Source organism: Rhinatrema bivittatum, chromosome 3 (assembly GCF_901001135.1).
Source record: "Rhinatrema bivittatum chromosome 3, aRhiBiv1.1, whole genome shotgun sequence".
Classification (NCBI taxonomy): Eukaryota; Metazoa; Chordata; class Amphibia; order Gymnophiona; family Rhinatrematidae; genus Rhinatrema; species Rhinatrema bivittatum.
The window spans coordinates 321,921,865-321,940,921 of NC_042617.1; the positions used below are offsets into that span (position 1 = coordinate 321,921,865).

Below are 19,057 nucleotides of genomic sequence, written 5' to 3' on the forward strand. Positions count from 1 at the left end.
TTTCTTAAGGGCTTACTCCATCTAAAGCCACCCTTGCGTCCTCCGGCCCCATCCTGGGACCTTAACCTGGTTCTTGGTCGTCTAATGAACCCTCCTTTCGAACCTCTGCACTCCTGTGACTTGAAATATCTCACTTGGAAAGTGTTATTCCTTTTGGCTGTTACTTCAGCTCGCAGGGTTAGTGAATTACAGGCCCTAGTTACCTATCCGCCTTACACTAAGCTCCTGCAGGACCGGGCGGTACTCCGCACTCACCCTAAATTTTTACCTAAGGTAGTTTCGGAGTTTCATATCAATCAATCTATCGTACTACCTATCTTTTTTCCCAGGCCCCACTCAAACTCTGGAGAGCAGACCCTGCATACCCTAGACTGTAAACGGGCTCTAGCTTTTTACCTAGACCGTACAGTTTCCCACAGGAAGAGCACTCAATTATTTGTCTCTTTCCATCCTAATAAGTTGGGACAACCTGTGGGTAAGCAGGCTCTTTCTTCCTGGTTGGCGGACTGCATTTCTTTTTGCTATGAGCAAGCTGGCATTCCTTTTCAAGACCGTGTTAAAGCACACTCTGTGAGGGCCATGGCGACGTCAGTGGCACACCTTCGATCGGTGCCGCTTCCTGACATCTGCAAAGCTGCAACCTGGAGTTCTCTCCATACTTTTGCAGCCCATTATTGTTTGGACAAGGCTGGAAGACAGGACTCCATCTTCGGCCAGTCTGTCTTGCGTAACCTTTTTCCAACCTGATGTACCACCACCCTTCCACCTACCCGGTAGGGTGCGGATGCCCTTTCCCAAATTTCTCCTCAGTTGTTGTGCCTGCTGCACACCGTTGGGTACATTTGGTGCAGGTCGGGACATCCTCAGCTCGGTACTCACCCATTTGTGAGGACAACCATCCTGCTTGTCCTGTGAGAAAGCAAATGTTGCTTACCTGATGTAACAGGTGTTCTCACAGGACAGCAGGATGTTAGTCCTCACGAAACCCGCCCGCCTCCCCGCGGTGTTGGGTTTGTTTTATTTTTACTTTCTAGGCACTGCCTGTAGCTTTGAAAATCAGACTGAAGGGAGACCCCTGCTGGCTGCAGGGTCAGTGCCTTGCTGGGCATGCCCAGTAGGGGCCAGTCAAAGTTCTGTTTAAACTTTGACAGAAGTTTTCCGTGGTGGGCTCCATCCTCGATGTCACCCATTTGTGAGGACTAACATCCTGCTGTCCTGTGAGAACACCTGTTACATCAGGTAAGCAACATTTGCTAATGGTTAGATGAGCATTCAGCTGTTTCCAGGGTAGAGAGGATAAGGGGATCAATCGGTTCTTGGTAGAGAAGCAATGAGCTGTTTTCAGGGGGGAGAGAATTGAGGAGTGATTAGTTGTTTCTGGGGAGAGGAGATGGAGGAGCAATTGAGTAGCGGATATGAGCATAGGAGGAGTTCCTGCAATGATGAGCTGTTTCCGAGAGGGTGAAATAGCGATTGCAGAGCAAGAGCTCCTGCCATGAACAACTGTTTCCATGCATCTTGCAGCTGGCCAGATGAAATTGAGCAATGGGCCAGAGGTTCCTCATCCCTGTCTTAATCCCTGACCATAGCCTTGTTAATTTTACCCATGCTTTTTGTAATAAATCAGTTTCCTGAAGCCTCTTATTTATTTTCTCTGTGCTTCTTGATTACATTGAAAGCTCTATGGAGCAAGAACTGTTTCATATGTATACCTGTACTGCATTGCATATGTCTAGTAGTGCTATAGAAATGCTTAGTTCTTGAATTACTCAGTCTGACTTGGTGGCTTTCCCATCATAATGTGGTGAAGTTAATCTTCCAAATTCTACAGCATCAAATTAGTCTGACTATAAATGCTTACATCCTTGGCTGGACAGTTCACCTAGAGGAACCTCACACCCAAGCTGCTTGATTGCTCCAAGAAAAGAGATGTGCCATCAACCTTTTGGGAAAGAAGGTTGTCCTAAATGTACTAAAGGCCTTCAGAAATCAAAGGCCAGAGTTTTTTGAATTTCAAAAATATGGACTTTGTCAAAATGGGGATGTTCCTGAAGGAAGAACTGGAAGACTGGGGAGAAAATGGGTGCGGTGGAACAACTGTGGGCAAAAATCTATATGTTAGAAAAGTAAACAAGTGTAACAGGAAAAAAGAAACCAATCTGGTTCTCAAAGAAGGTAGCTGTGAAAATAAAGGCAAAAAGAACAATGTACAAGAAGTATAAAATATCCCAAAAAGAGGAACATGGGGAAGAATACATGGTGAAATGGAGGGAGACGAAGAAAAAAAGAAAGAAAGCATTGCCAAAGAGGTAAAGCAAAGTGACAAAACCTTTTTCAGATATATCAGAGAAAGATGGAGGCCCAAAGTGGTATAGTGATATTGAAAGGTGACAAGGAGCAATGTGTGAAGAGAGATGAAGACATGGCAGAAATATTAAACAAATGCTTCAAATCGGTGTTAACAAGACCATGGCTAGGAGTGGAGAAGATGCAACCCCGTTTACAGAAGAGAATGTATGGGAAGAGATAGGAAGCCTGAAAGTGGAAAAGGCCGTGGAGTCGGATGAGGTACATCCCAGGATACTGAGGGAGTTCAGAGATGTGCTGGCAGTTACACTGAAAGACCTGTTCAATAGCTACCTGGAAACAGGAGTGGTGCTGAATAATTGGTGAAGAGTGGTTGTGGTCCTGCTTTACAAGTGGTAGTAGAGTTGAGGCTGGAAACTACAGGTCTGTTAGACTCACCTCTATGGTGGGAAAAATTAATGGAGACTCTACTGAAGGAAAGTATAAAGAACTATTTACAGTCTGGTCGGTTGTTAGACCCGAGGCTGCATGGATTCACCAGGGGAAGGTGCTGACAGACAAATCTCATTGACTTTTTTGATTGGGTTATTAGAGAGCTGGATCGAGGAAGAGCACGCGATGTGATTTACTTGGATTTCAGCAAAACTTTTGATACATAGTTCTACATAGGAGGCTCATGGATAAAATGAGAAGCTTAGGAGTGGGCTCCAAAGTGATGGTGTAGATTACTAACTGGTTGGCTGACATAAAACAGTGTGTAATGGTAAATGGATCCCGCTCTGATGAGAGAATGGTCCTAAATAGAGTACCTCAAGGGTCTGTTTTGGGACTAAAGGACCTACAAGGAGAGGCTGAAAGATCTAAATATGTATACCCTGGAGGAGACCAGGTGCAGGGGAGATATACCTTCAGATACCTGACAGGTATTAATGATGCACAAACTTCAAACCTTTTTTGCTGGAAAAGAAACAGTAGAACTAGGAGTCAGGATATGAAACTCCAGGAGGAAGACTCAGAACCAATATCAGGAAATATTTCTTCATGGAGGGGGTGGTGGATGCCTTGAATGCCCTCCTCAAAGAGGTGATGAAGACGAGAACAGTTATTGAATACTATGGATCCCTAAAGGCTTGAGATTAGAAATGAAGAAAGGGGGTCGTTGTAACATTTCTGTATAGGGATAACCTGCATGGAACGGCAGTTACTACCCTTAACAGAATACATGGGGTAACCAGCACATAACAGCAGCTACTACCAAAAGCACATTGCTGGGCAGACTGGATGGACCATCTGGTCTTTATCTGCTGTCATTACTATGTCACTATGTTATGTGGTTTAACATAAATGTCTTAGTTTAAAGAACCAGGTGGCCATGTACTATCTGAACAAGCAGGGAAAAATGAGAATCCCCTCCATCTATGTTGGCAAGCATTCAGGGCGTAGGACTGGACTACCTCTTACAGGATATCCGTATGCATCACTTTCTGGCAGGAAAGGATAACTAAGGGACCAATTCTCTTAAGACAATTGTTCTATTATGTGTTTATGGACAAGATCTTGATGAATCAGGACCACAAGTCATCATCTGTTGAACCCTCACAGGTGGCCACTGCAAAAGGACATGACAGGATCTTCTTTGAAATGGAAATACCGGAGGTGCCTTGGGTTGCAGAAATCCAGTTCAAGTATTACAATATCCCATTAAAAGTAGAAAAAATAGAATGAATATTTTAAACAGGTATGGTTTCCAAAACTCCAGTCTCATCTAGTAATCAATTAGTGTTTTATAGTAGTATTTTAAAAAAATATTTGGCAGTCTAGTAAAATGCACAGAGATCTGGAGTGTTGATGGAAGGTAATGGCCTTTGAAGATATAAAGTGATATGCATCATGAAGTTTCCATGCTCTTTAGATTGTCACATGTAAAATTTGCTCTTAATATCCTTATGACCATCATACAGAGACATCAATACTACTCAATAACAGAGTTTGTAAAATCTGCTAAAAGATCTGGAAAACTTAGACTGGTGAGCCTGACTTCAGTGCTGGGAAAAATCATGGAAACTGTTATAAAATCACGAAACATGTAGATAGATATGGTTTGATGGGATACAGCCAACATGGATTTACCCAAGGGAAGTCTTGCTTCACAAATTTCCTACATTTTTATGAAGGTGTTAATAAACATGTGGACAAAAGTGAAACAGTAGATGTGGTATATTTGGATTTCCAGAAGGCATTTGTCAAAGTCCCGCTTCTAAGAAAACTAAAAAGTCATGGGATAGGAGTTGATGTCCTTTTGTGGATTGCAAGTTGGTTAAAAGACAGGAAACAGAGAGTAGGATTAAATGGTCAGTTTTCACAGTGGAATGCCTCAAGGATCTGTACTTGGACCGGTGCTTTTTTTTTTTCTTTATTAGGCTTTTTATTCACAAGCACTGGTGCTTTTTAATATATGAATAAATGATCTGGAAAGGGGTACGACGATTGAGGTGATCACATTTGCAGACAACACAAAATTATGTAGAGTAGTTAAATCTCAAGCAGATTGTAATAAATTGCAGGAAGACCTTGTGAGACTGCAAAATTGGGCATCCAAATGGCAGATGAAGTTTAACATGGACAAGTGCAAGTGATGCATATAGGGAAAAATAACCCTTGCTGTAGTTACACAATGTCAGGTTCTATCTTAGGAGTTACCACCCAGGAAAGAGACCTAAGCATCATAGTGGAAAATACATTGAAATCGTCTGCTCAGTTACTTTGGCTATCAGAAAAGCAAACAGTGTTCGGAATTATTAGGAAAGGAATGGAAACAATGGATGTCATAATGCCTATGTATCACTCCATGGTGAGACCGTACCTTGAATACTGTGTGCAATTCTGGTTGCCGCATCTCAAAAAAGATATAGTTGCACTGGAGACACTGCAGAGAAGGGCGACCAAAATAAGGGGCAAGCAAAGGCTCCCCTATGAAGAAAGACTAAAGAGGTTAGGGTTGTTCAGTTTGGAGAAGAGATGACTGAAGGGGGATTTGATAGACGTCTACAAAATCATGAAAGGACTTGAACAAGTTAATGTAAATCAGTTATTTACTCTCTCAGATAATAGAAGGACTAGGGAGCACTCCATGAAGTTAACAAAGCTCATGTAAAACAAATCGGCGCATAGTTAAACTCTGGAATTCATTGCCAGGGGATGTGGTTTCAGCAGTTAGTGTTACTGAGTTTAAAAAAGGTTTGGACAAGTTCCTAGAGGTTAAATCCATAAACTGCTATAACAGTAATTAATAAGCAATAGAAGCTTGTGATCTATCTAATGTTTGGGTACTTGCCAGGTACATGTGACTTGGATTGGCCACTGTTGGAAACAGGATACAGGGCTTGATGGACCCTTGGTCGGACCCAGTATGGCATTTCTTAAGTTCTCATGACTGCGTCTGCATTATAATCATCTCTGACAGACATGGAAGACATTTCAAGTTCCAGTAAAATGAAACATTGGCACAGTGTCTGGCAGTAGTTACTTCTTGAAGATACTTACCATCCATACTAATTTAAGTGATTTTATTGCATTTAAAAAATATATTCTATAAAAAAAAATAACTTATCACATGACCGATGATTATAATGCAGATGTCTTTGTAGACTTTGCAAACATTCAGGCCGATTCAGTAAACTGCGCAAGAGAGCCAGCGCTCCAAGGCGAGCGCCCGCTCTCCCAACACACGCCCAGGTCACTCTCCTGGGCACGCAATTCAGTATGCAAAAGAGGGCCTACGCTAATAAGGAGGCGGCGGCTGTCAGCGGGTTTGACAACCGACGCTTAATTTTACCGGTGTTGGTTGTCGAACCCGCTGACAGCAAAGGGTTCGGAACACGGACGCCGGCTAAATTGAGCATCCATTTTCCAACCCGCGCACCGCAGGCGGATTTTTTATTTTTGGGGCCTCCGACTTAATATTAAGTCGGAGGGTGTACAGAAAAGCAGTTTTTTCTGCTTTTCTGTACACTTTCCCGGTGCAGGCCGAAATTAACTCCAGCCTTTGGCAGGAGTTCATTTCTGAGAGTAAAATGTGCGGCTTGGCTTCTCATTTTACTTTCTGTATCGAGTGGAACTAACTAATAGACTCATCAACATGCATTTGCATGTTAAGCGCGCTATTAGTTTCGGGAGGGTTGGCCGCACGTTTTCCACGCGCTATTACCCCTTACTGTATATGGGGTAATAATAGCACGTCCAAAACGGGGGCTAATGGTGCGCTTGGCCTGGCTCTTATTGAGTAGTATCAGTGACTCAATATGATGATTATAAGGGTAGTAAGAGCAAATCTTGCACATTTAAGTCAACCTTTTATCTAGGAGAATGTTTGATATTTCTCACTTTCACTAGTTTGGGTTTCTTTGTTTTGGTATTCTTTTGATTTTCATGGCAGGAAAGAGCAATGGATTCCTAAACTATCAGAAAAGGCATGTTATCACTTTGGGATCAAGAAACCGCTCAAAAATAGATTTCTTGAACTCTGAAAACCAAGGGACTGCAAAGTTCCCTGAAGCCTCACTATGTATAGAAGGGTGTCTGCATCAGAAGTGAACTGAAAAGCAGAAGCATTTTCAACAGATTGCTAGGATTTAGGGGCAGCAAAATGTCCATCCATACCTTGAATGTAGGCAGTGTCAGATGACGAGATGCAGGGGGGGTAAGATGCATGCAGATTTGTCACCTGAAGTATCACGCTGCCCTTGTTAATGTAATTAATTTTTTGTTTTTAAAATACATATTCCGCTTTTCAGCAGTTCAGAGCAGATTACGTTCGGGTACTGCGGGTATTTCCCTGTCCCCAGAGGGTTCACAATCTAAGTTTGTGCCTGAGGCAGTGGAGGGTGAAGTGAGTGGCCCAAGGTCATAAGGAGCGGCAGTGGGACTCGACCCCTGGTCTCCCTGGTTCCCAGCTGCTTGCTCCTCCACTTGTTGTGGTAAAGTCTGTGCATCCTTTCTACCAGCAGTCTGGGCACCGTTTCCAAGGGGAAAGTACAAGAAGGACTTCATTTTGGAAAAAAGCCGTGGCTGCAAAATATTTGCAAACGTTTGTGCCGGCCTTTTCTTTGGGAACTTTTTGAATGGGAAATAGCATGAGTAAATTGGAAAATGGCTACATGCGCTGTCTTCTCCTCCAGCCTATACTCAGGAGCCACCTCCTAATGCTGCTGTACATGTGTGTGTGTGTGTGTTGTGAGGGAGTGCGATTTTCAGTCCTTTTTCCTTGCTAGATCGGTACTTGCTTGACTAAAGGGTTTTTGAAAGTTGCCCTCCATGAGACACCATGAATTTGCACTCCAGCATGTGCCAAGAAATAAAATAAACATGCGTAATATGCTGCAGGAATCTGGAGAGTGGTGCGCACTGCTGCCGTATGTAAGTGTGCAGGAGGGAGGTAGGAGGCGCATCTGAGATATATAAAGTGTACCACAGTGTCTGTCCTCCAGAAATGCTAAGAGATCCTGACATCCGAGAAAACCGAATGCACCGCCGGGAAAAAAGTCTTCGAGGAAAGCTTTGACCTGCAGAATTTCCCAAGACAAAGTTTTTATAATTAGTAGGCACTTTTTTGTAGAGGCTGTGTTGGAGAATAGGCACCCATTTCTCGAGTTGCACAGAAATTGTCAATTAATTACATCTGTTGCCAGTTTATTACCTTACACCTGATTTTGCTGATGGGTTGAATATGCATAAATTATTTTTATGATTATCATCATTTTTCCCTTTTGGGTAATAAAATATGTAAAGTGTAATAAAACTGGTGAGCAGAAAACGATATGTTCTTAATTTAATGATTGTAAGAGCATTGAAGTGTGACATTTTTTCCCAGCCCTATAGATCTTGGCTTCCTTTTTTTTTTTTTCTTCCGCAGGTAAATATGCTGAAGATATATTTGGAGAGCTTTTTAATGAGGCGCATAGTTTTTCCTTCAGAGTGAATTCTTTGCAAGAACGTGTGGACCGTTTGTCAGTCAGCGTTACACAACTAGACCCAAAGGAAGAAGAACGTAAGTCTGACTTGGAGGTTTGCCGTGCCTTAACGATTGCTCTGATTTTATGATACAGATGTTGCTATTATCATGTGACATGCTGACAATTACTTTCTTCCTTGTTCTAATAACAAATGGCAGAAATGCATCTCCGTGGTAAGGATATGGAATGCTAAAGTCAAAGAAAATAGGAAAAGTGATTTTTGTATACTGTTGGGAAACAATCAGGGTGCACAACTGGGCGTAAGAACTACATACCTGACAGAGTGAGACACATGTTCTGGCAGATAGGCTCGGTCACCTGGAAAAGGGTCTAACCAAGGTGGACCTGATCACGACAGTACAGAACGGGAAAGTATTGGCTTTTCTTCAGAAGGAGGTCTGAATGCAGACTAGCAGCAGGTCCTTCATTGGGGAACTGGTCTTCCGTGTGCATATTCCACCATAACCCCTAGTGGCAGAAACCTCAGTATAACTCGGAAGGGACCAGGGAACCATGATTCTCACTCTCCATCAGGAGATGTCCTTCAAGGAATCCCCATCCCCGGTCATGAAGAAACCTGAGATTGCAACTACACCCTAGCAATCCAGGCTGCGGCCCTCACAGCCTGGATGTTGAGGGGGGTATGGTTCGATCACTCCCTCCCTCTAAGGAAGTGTCTCAGGTTTTCATGGCTTCTAGGAAGGAATCCATGTGGAGATTCTGTGGTTTGCCATCTCGTATAGTCCCTAGGTACATTCTCTTGCTCCACACAAAAACTATTTGAATACCTTTCACTTCTTTCAGAGTCTGGTCTCAGATACGAAAAAGTAAGGGGTGCAAATGACACTTATCACAACTTTGAAGAAGGGAACCAGATTTCTGTACAGCAGTGGTGCTCAGCCCAGTCCTTGGGGATCCCCCTGGCAAGTTTGGTTTTAGGATATTCACAATGAATATGTATGAGTTATATTTGCACACAATAATGGTAATGAAATATATTTCATATATGTTCATTGTGGATATCCTGAAAACCAGACTGGTTGGGGGATCTCCAAGGTCCAGGTTGAATTCCACTGCTATAAAGCCTCTAGTTGTCAGGCTTATAAGTATCTTGCTTCAGCTGAAACCTTTTCTAAAGCCGCCCCCTCCCCTGTCATGGGATATCAGTATGGCTCATGCAAGCTCCTTCAAAGCCTCTGATCTCTTGTGAGTTCAAGTACCTGAACTGGAAGGTGGCGGTCACTTCAGTATACAGTATCGGTGAGATCCAGGCCTTAGTGACTTATCCATCTTACACTAAGTGTTATAAAGAGGTGATACTTCATGCCCATCTTAAGTTCCTGCCTATGTGGTGTCAGACTGCCACCTTACTTGTCAGTTATCATTCTTCCCTAAGGATGAATTGGACCTCTAGTTACTGGAATGCAAAAATGCTATCCCTTTTTGTTTGGAGCAGACGTAATCCCTCGGAAAGTTCAACCAATTTTTTGTCTCTTTTGACATCTACAGGCTGGGCCTTGTGCTGACAAAATGCACTATTTCCAGTTAGACAGTAAATTGCATTTCCCATTGTTGTTCTCTGGCAGAAGGGTCAATCAAGGCTCATAATGTTACAGCCATATCAACGCTGGTCACCAAACTAAGATCTACTTCCATTGAAGAGATTTCAAAGCTGCAATGTAAACTTTAGTACACTTCTCATTCTTGTCTGGATAGGGCCTCCTGACAGGCTGCTGGACTTGGACTATGCATTTTTCAAGGCCAGTTTGAACTTTAGAGCCCAGCTTCCTTCTTCTTACAGCCCAGCTTTATTATTTCAGGTTTTCTTCCCTTTTTTTACTTTGTATTTTTATTGGAAAATAAACATATAAGATAAAACAAGGGTTCCATGAGAAAATGTTGTTTTTGTCTGTTGGCAGCCTGTGAGTTTTTCTCTCTTTGCTGCAGATAACCTTCAGCTAGGGAATCCTATCTGTGAGACTCATCTGTTTATCAGAGAGAACAAAATTGCTGTAATAGTTGTTCTCTGTTAACAGTAGATTAATAAGTCACGCTATCAAATCCTCTCCCCACTGGTGGTAGTTCTCACTCTTCATCATATACACATCTCTCCGTTAAGCTTGACGAAGCATGAAACTGAGGCCAAAAGCTCACTCTCTCCATTTGGTGACATAGCATTTATGAGTGCTAGTCATGAGTAAGAGGCAAAAGACTATTGTCCAGTTTTTTGCCATTGGTTCCCTAGAACACGTTAAGAACATAAGAAATTGCCGTGCTGGGTCAGACCAAGGGTCCATCAAGCCCAGCATCCTGTTTCCAACAGTGGCCAAACCAGGCCACAAGAACCTGGCAAATACCCAAACACTAAGAAGATCCCATTCTACTGATGCAATTAATAGCAGTGACTATTCCCTAAGTAAACTTGATTAATAGCCGTTAATGGACTTCTCCTCCAAGAACTTATCCAAACCTTTTTTGAACCCAGCTACACTAACTGTACTAACAACATCCTCTGGCAACAAATTCCAGAGCTTTATTGTGCATTGAGTGAAAAAGAATTTTCTCCGATTAGTCTTAAATGTGCTATTTGCTAATTTCATAGAATGCCCCCTAGTCCTCCTATTATTCGAAAGTGTAAATAACTGAGTCACAACTACTCATTCAAGACCTCTCATGATCTTAAAGACCTCTATCATATCCCCCCTCAGCCGTCACTTCTCCAAGCTGAACAGCCCTAACCTCTTCAGCCTTTCCTCTTAGGGGAGCAGTTCCATCCCCTTTATCATTTGGTTGCCCTTCTCTATATCTTCTCCATCGCAACTATATCTTTTTTGAGGTGCGGCGACCAGAATTGTACACAGTATTCAAGGTGCGTTATACGTTGGGCTACCAAAAACCTTACAGTATGCCTTTGTAACAGGATATCCAATGAAGACGCACGTCTCACCTGAGCCCAATGAATCTTAGGATCAGTTTTTAAGTAGGCTTTAAACACTAAAGAAGCCAGTCACAAAGTAGGTCCCTCATATTTATCACAACTGATAATAAAATATGTCCCACCTTGACCGTTGCGATTACAAGAAAAAAGTTTACTAATATTACCAACTACAGGAACTCTGGTTAAAAAAAAAACCAAAAACTGTTTTCTGTTGCAGGTCCCTTGTATGGAACTTGCTTCCAGAACATGTAGGCAGTTCCGAATTATAAGGATTTTAGAAAACAAGTCAAAGCTTTTTATTTTCCTCAAGCATTTAGCAGATTGATTTGATAGAAACTGCTTCTTTTGACTGATTATGTACAAACATCTGGTGTGCCATCTTGTGTTTTAGGTCTTAGTTCTTATTTCATCTTCATCTTATTATTATGTATGTATTAGTCTGTTACCCATTTAGAACAAGATTAATTTTATAATTTGTAGGCTACTGTAAGATCATCAGATACGATCACCTCCTAAATCCTCTTCCTTAGTCAACAAGACCTCACCCTTACATCATGTACCACTCCACTGGCTTTCTGTTTCCTAAATGTATCACCGTTCTTTTTTTGTGTTAAATCTCAGCAGCCACACTTTCCACAGCTTATTGTTTCTTAAATCGTTCCTTGCTTTTCTACTCCCACTTGTCAGCCTTGTTACAGATCTTACTGTCATTGTCACTCTTCAGAAAGACACACCTTGCTTTTTGTTCCCTTTATAATGGTATTTAGAAAGGCAATGAACATTAAAAAGTGCAAGCAAAACATACTTAATTTGATTTCAATGTTCTCGTAATATGCATTAGAGCTACTCACTGAAGCCATTAGCTTCTAGTTGAATGTATAGAGTACGTTAAACTCAAGGTTCAGTGGTTTAGGGCTGGTTAATTGTGCTGTTAGATAAGTTCTGTTACTTGCACAGTAGCATAGTGAAAAAGTAGCTGTGTTAAGTATTTGCTAAATATATGCTTGTGGCACCAGTTGAGTCTGAGGAAGAGGGATCAGAGACTGTGTGAGGCAAGTGCTACATTTGAATTCAGGAAAAAGATTCTCAGCAGTGATTAGAGGAAAGAAATTGAGCAAAATTACTCTGAGCCACATCAGCGCAGTGTTGCATGGGTGATACATATGCTCACTTCCTTACAGAAAGCTGAAGGTAAGGCCATCTGCCTCCGGCAAGCATGTCCACCTGGCTTTTCTTTTCTGAATAAGACTAACCCTTTTTGGGGTGAGTTGCTATGAACTATCATAATTGTCTTAATCTTAAGATAATCAATCATTCTGATCTAGGTTCTTCTACGAATGTGTTGGATTGTTTAGTCTTTCAATTAGAAAACAAGGATGCTTTCACTTGATTACTTTATTGCCCACTAGTTTATGATCAGTTGTCACTTGATGCAGTTGACCATGTTTGCTATAGCAACTACCACTGATACTCGCAATCTCATTGGGCTGGTCTATTTTAATGTACATGCTGATAATCCCACTGAAGTAGGAGATAAGGACTTCTGCCTTCTTATGGAGGATCTTGGGTTTTCACAATCTGTGAATTTTGTCATTCATAAAGTAAGGCATACCTTGATTTAATTTTCTCCTTTAGGGTGGTTTAAACCTCCCCAGGATTCAGTGTTGGAACTGTCTTTGCCCTACTCAGACCATTCATTAGTTATTTGCAGTTTGTAGCTGGAAAACCTATATAAGCCCATTAATAAGACACCTATAGCTTTGAAAATGTATTTCCTGAGACCTTTGCAAGTTAAGGCCTAGAATGCTATCCTAACATCGGCTTTGGATTTAGTTGTTCTTGAAAAGCAACGATTGATTAATTCAACCAGAGATCTCTCTGCAAATCTTGGTGTTCATATATTTAAAAGCTAGGTTTGCCATTTTTGAAAGAAAATGGAGGAAAAAGCAGGTCCTTAGTGGCTTTCAAGTTGTGCAACGATGTATCAATAGTTACAAGAAGGCTAAGGGATGGTTTCTACACTTTCCACCATTAATAGTAAAATTTCTAACTGTTGTACTCCACTTTGATGTTTGACAAATAGTGGATAATCAATTATGATTACATTAAACACCGAGGTGGGGAAAGCTAGGGTACATTATAATGTTATTATGCATGGTCATTTTTACATAGTTGAACAGATTTGAGAATTTTCTTCATATGTTTTCATTACTTCGTATATACTGATATTTCTTCTAAATTTAACAATATATTCCATAAAATCACATCCTCAAAAAGAAACCCTTGAGTTAAAAACAAGCTTGAATCTCTTACCGCCTGACCTGGGTCTACTGAATAGATGAGCAATTTAGAGCTTACAAAATTCAAATCACATCTTTATTTCATTTAAAAGGCTATTGTTCAGCTGTCAGAGAATCTTTCTAGGTCTAGGTTAATCATATATCATTGTTTCACACTTTTCCATCAAGAGAACTCAAAGTATGTTAGAACAGATCAAAAATATCCAACATATAAGGAATAAAATAATAGCACACAAACAGAGTAAAACCAAAGGAAGGAACATAAGAGTGATGATGGCATATTAGATTCATATCATCAGTTATAATGGCAATTAGGGAAGGTTTCCAGAGATCAAACATATACAATTCAGTAAGTTGTGGATGATAGCAGGATATTTGAGGTGCATTTTACAGTATCCTCACTATAAGCGTATTTAAGATGCAGAAAGTGGTAATGTTATCTAACTTCTCCTTGCTATCCCTTACATCCATCAGCGATCAATGCTTGGCCACTTGAAGGTCCCAACAAGCAATGCAGAAGCCTCACCTGCACCTGTGAAATGCCCCTGTCCTGCTAATCTCCTACTCACCAGCTGGGTTCCTGCCTGCTTCTGGGCAAGTACTCTGCTCATAAGCTATTCTTTGGTTTCTGGGGGACGCTGCAATCTCACAACACCCAAGGTCACAGAGTTCACAGAAAGTTATTCACAGACCACATATTAAAAGCCTTGAAATCATATAGCAATTCCTTTATCTGGGTCACTAATCAATCACAAACACAGTGCTAATAAACTAAAATGTTTATTTTTTAACAAGGATTATAGTGCACATGAAAAAGATTGCAAAGCTGCAAACATCAGACAAGGAAAAATAAAACGGATTTTTACAATTAAAACTAATACATTTACTACTGACTTGTCAGCCATCTTAAACAGTGCAGTTTTTCCCAGCAGGACTGGAGTAAATCTTGATGGCCTCAGAGTCGGACTTCTTAGGCTGTTAGATTGAAACCTGCTGATAAACTCAGTGTTGGTTTCCTTACTGCTTCTGTCCAGTCAGCACACAGAGCTGTACAGCACTCAGATGTTGACTTGGTAAACCATCAAAGCTCACAGCTGTATTCTGCTCAGCTCAACTCCCTCACTCTGTTTGTAAAAGTAACTCTCAAGTGTCACACTGTCTCCTCTCACAGCATGATGTCAGCAGCTGTGATGTCAGCAGCTCATTCTAGCTTGGGGATTAACTTTGTCAGCTCCAGCTATTAGTACTATAGAATACTGTACTGCTAACTTGCCACCTGCTGTTTAACTTGAAATCAGTAAGGAGTTTTTAATGGGAAAGAATTTTCACAGGTTAGAAAAATGACTAACAGCTGAAACCCATATTTTAAGGTGCGTTTTGAGTTTGGAAAGTCAGTTTCTAAAAGCCATTTCCTTAACGTTCCCCAGATCAGTGCAATTGCATGGGTTTTTCACCCTTACCAGCAGTTTGGAGACAGAGAATGAAAGCTTCGCTATACTCTTGGGGGCAGATTTTAGAACCTACACGTGCGGTCTCCATTTGTGCGCGCAGCTGCGCGCATGTTATAAAATCAGGGGTCGGCACGCGCAAGGGGGTGCACAATTTTGCACGTACCAAGCCCTCAGGGAGACCAGCTGGCTTTCCCCGTTCCCTCCCCCCACCCTTACCTTTGTTGTAGAAGTTACGCCTGCCGGCCAAGTGTCGGTACGCGATCCCCTGGCCTAGCAGAGGCCTTTGGCCATGCCCCCGGACCAGCCCCGCCCATTATTTCAAGTCCTGGGACTTACACGCGTCTTGGGGCTTTACGCGCGCTGCCAGCCTTTTGAAGTAGGCCCGGCGCGTGTAACCCCCTCACGCTCATAAATCAACCTGGATTTATGTGCGTAGGCTTTTAATATCTTCCCCTTGGTATTTAATCTACTGGGCCACCTGTAGTCTCTCAGGATGATCTGTCTTCAGCAGATAGTAGGGGGTCTAACCTGTGTTCAGATATGTCTGGAGAAAATGCTGCCAAGGGTGTCAGGTCTAGATGGGAAGGGACGAACAGGGGCTCTGTGGCCCTTCTTTAACTTGTGCCTGGACTTTAGGGGACCCTGATAGCCAGTGGGGCTGGCTTCCTCAGATCCTAACAAATATGGGCAAGTGAAAGTAAATATGAAATCAAACTAATTATCGCTTTCAACAAATTTTCAGTTATTCCATCAATCATAGCTGACTTAAAATCTGTGAAAAAGGAGGAAAAGATCTCAGAATACAAGCATGTCTAGTTCATTGAACTTAAGAACATGTTCCATTTTGTTCAATCATCTGTTGCAAACCTCTACCCTTCCTGAATTTTATTAATACACACAAGTTTTTTTGGTTTTTTTTTTTTCATTTTTGTTTTTTCTTATAAAGAACTTATCTTGGCACTTTTCTCTGCTGCTTTAATTGTGTAAAACATTGACAGGCGAAGAAGAAAGAATTTGAAATGAGATTGGCATGAGAAGCAAAAATTCATAAAAACTTTTTTAAAATATATCAGAAGCAAGAAACCTGTGAGGGAGTCAGTTGGACTGTTAGATGACCAAGGGGTTAAGTTAAAGGGGGTCTTAGGGAAGATAAGGCCATTGCAGAAAGGCTAAATTAATTCTTTGCTTCCGTGTTTACTAATGAGGATGTTGGGGAGATACCGGTTTCAGAGATGGTTTTCAAGAGTGATGAGTCAGATGAACTAAACCAAATCACTGTGAACCTGAAAGTTGTAATAAGCCAGATTGACAAACTAAACAGTAGCAAATCACCTGGACCGGATGGTATACATCCCAGGGTTCTGATGGAACTCAAAAATGAAATTTCAGATCTATAAGTTAAAGTTTGTAACCTATCATTAAAATCATCCATTGTACCTGAAGACTGAAGGGTGGCCAATGTAACCCCAATATTTAAAAAGGGCTCCAGGGGTGATCCAGAAAACTATAGTCCAGTAAGCCTGACTTCAGTGCCGGGAAAAATTGTGGAAACTATTCTAAAGATCAAAATCACAGAGCATATATGGAAAGACATGATTTAATAGAATACAATCAACATGGATTTACCCAAGGCAAATCTTGCCTCACAAATCTTCATTTTTTGAAGGGGTTAATAAACATGTGGATAAAGGTGAATCGGTAGATGTAATTATTTGGATTTTCAGAATGCGTTTGAGAAAGTCCCTCATGAGAAGATTCTGAGAAAACTAAAAAGTCATGGGATAGGAGGAAATGTCCTTTTGTGGACTACAAACTGGTTAAAAGACAGAAAACAGAGAGTAGAATTAAATGGTCAATTTTCTCACTGAAAACTGTAAACTGTGGAGTGCCTCAGGGATCTGTACTTGGACCGGTGCTTTCAATATATTTAAAAATGATCTGGAAAATAATACAAGTGAGGTTATCAAATTTGCAGATGATACAAAATTATTCAGAGTAATTAAATCACAGATGGATTGTGATAAATTGCAGGAGGTCCTTGTGAGACTGGAAGATTGGGCATCCAAATGGCAGATGAAATTTAATGTGGACAAGTGCAAGTGTTGCCTATAGGGAAAAATATTCCATGCAGATTATACGTGTTAGTTTCATATTAGAGCTACCAAACAGGAAAAAGATCATCATAGTGGATAATACACTGAAATCGTCAGCTCAGTGTGCTACAGCAGTCAAAAAAAGCAAACAATGTTAGGAATTATTAGGAAGGGAATGGTGAATAAAACGGAAAATGTCATAATGCCTCTGTGAGACTGCACCTTGAGTACTGTGCACAGTTCTGGTCACCGCATCTCAAAAAAGATACAATGCACTGGAGAAGGTGCAGAGAAGGGTGACCAAAAACGCTGAAGGGGATGCAAACAACTCCCCTATGAGGAAAGGCTAAGAGGTTAGGGGATGTTCAGCTTGAGAAGAGACGGCTGAGTTGGAGATATGATGGAGGTATTTTAAAATCATGAGAGGTCTGGAATGGGTAGATGTCAAACTGGCTATTTACACTTTCGGACTAGAGGGCATTCCTTGAAGTTAGCGAGTAGCACATTCAGAACTAATCGGAGAAAATTCTTCTTCACTTAGCAACACCAATTAAGCTCTGGAATTTGTTTGCCAGAGGTATGTGGTTAGTGCAGTTAATGTAGCTGGGTTCAAGAAAAGTTTGGATAAGTTATTGGAGAAGTCCATTAACTGCTATTAATCAAGTTGACTTAGGGAATGGCCTATGCTACTATTGGCATCAGTAGCATGGTTCTTCTTAGTGTTTGAGTACTTGCCAGGTTCTTGTAGCCTGGTTTGGTTCACTGTTGGAAACAGGGATGCTGGGCTTGATTGGACCATTGGTCTGACCCAGTGTGGCAATTTCTTGTGTTCTTATGTGTATCTGTCAGGTCCACTAATCTGCCGCCAATATTGGCCAAGCATTTCGCCGACAAGGGCTGCTTCATGGGTGTGAATGTTTTCCTGTAATTCAGCCACATTTACTCATGGAGCTCACTATTCTTACTTCAGTTTTTGGTTAGAAATGCATCTACTGTGGGTCATCGGTTGGCACTTGGTCTTGTGTCCCAAGAAGAAGGGTTAGAGCCGGATCCAGACTTGGGCTGGATTCTCAGAGCTCTGGGGAGATTTTCTGGGTAGATTTTCCAGTAGACCTCCCACGGGATGAGAACATGCATGGCAATTCTCTGGAGGGAAGCTGATATTCTGGTAGCAGAAGGTGATGATTCTAAGGTAGTCCATCTTTCAGATGAGATTAATTACCAGCTATGATTGCACATGATCCAAGCAGGAATGGCGGATCTCATGTTGGAGCGGGCTTTAGGTGTCCCCTGGGACTTCTTCTTTCATTAGTTTGTGAAGGCCTTGGATTTAAGAAATGGGACACACCAGAGGCTGGCTTGAAGGTTAGGAGAGCCGTGGCCAAATTATATACTCTGCCTGAGGATACCTCGGAGATGTTTAAGCTTTCCCAAAGTGGATGCCTTGATATCAGTTGTGACTAGGAAACCCATTATCCCAGTAGAGGGTTATGGACTGCTCAAGGATTCTCAGGCATAGAATGGCAGTTCATCTAAGAAGATGTTTGAGGTATCTGCCTTTTGGTTCAGGTCAGTGGTGTGTATAGCAGCTTTATGGCACATGCAGGGTACAATAGATCCTATATGACGGACTGCAAGCAGTCTGTATCTGAGGAGCACACAGATTTAGCCTTCATTGTGGATTCTTTTATGATTTCGTTCACTACTTCGGCTAGGAATATGATGTCAGATCGGTTTTTCGGCGAGATGTCTATTGTGACTACACCAATTGGGCTGCAGATGGGTGTCAAGTTCCTGCATGGCAAGTCTTCCATTTCGGGGTAATTGCCTCTTTGGGAAAGATTTGGGAAAGTTGGGTAAAGTTGGGAAACTTGGGGTCTAAGGCTCATAATGCCTGAAGATAAGCCTAAGGGGAATCATAAAACTTTCCCCAGCAGGTAGAAGTTTCAGGAAGTCA

At 41.6% G+C, this 19,057-nt stretch overlaps 1 protein-coding gene and 1 long non-coding RNA gene across 3 annotated transcripts in view; one reads left to right on the forward strand and one right to left on the reverse strand.

Moving 5' to 3' along the window:
* Positions 1–19,057, forward strand: part of WASF1 (WASP family member 1) — a 271,816-nt gene that overhangs the window by 198,341 nt on the left and 54,418 nt on the right. The window contains 1 exon segment of the mRNA XM_029595276.1: positions 8,219–8,353. Coding sequence (XP_029451136.1) covers positions 8,219–8,353 — 135 coding nt within the window.
* Positions 1–19,057, reverse strand: part of LOC115087747 — a 66,601-nt gene that overhangs the window by 44,152 nt on the left and 3,392 nt on the right. The window lies entirely within an intron of this gene.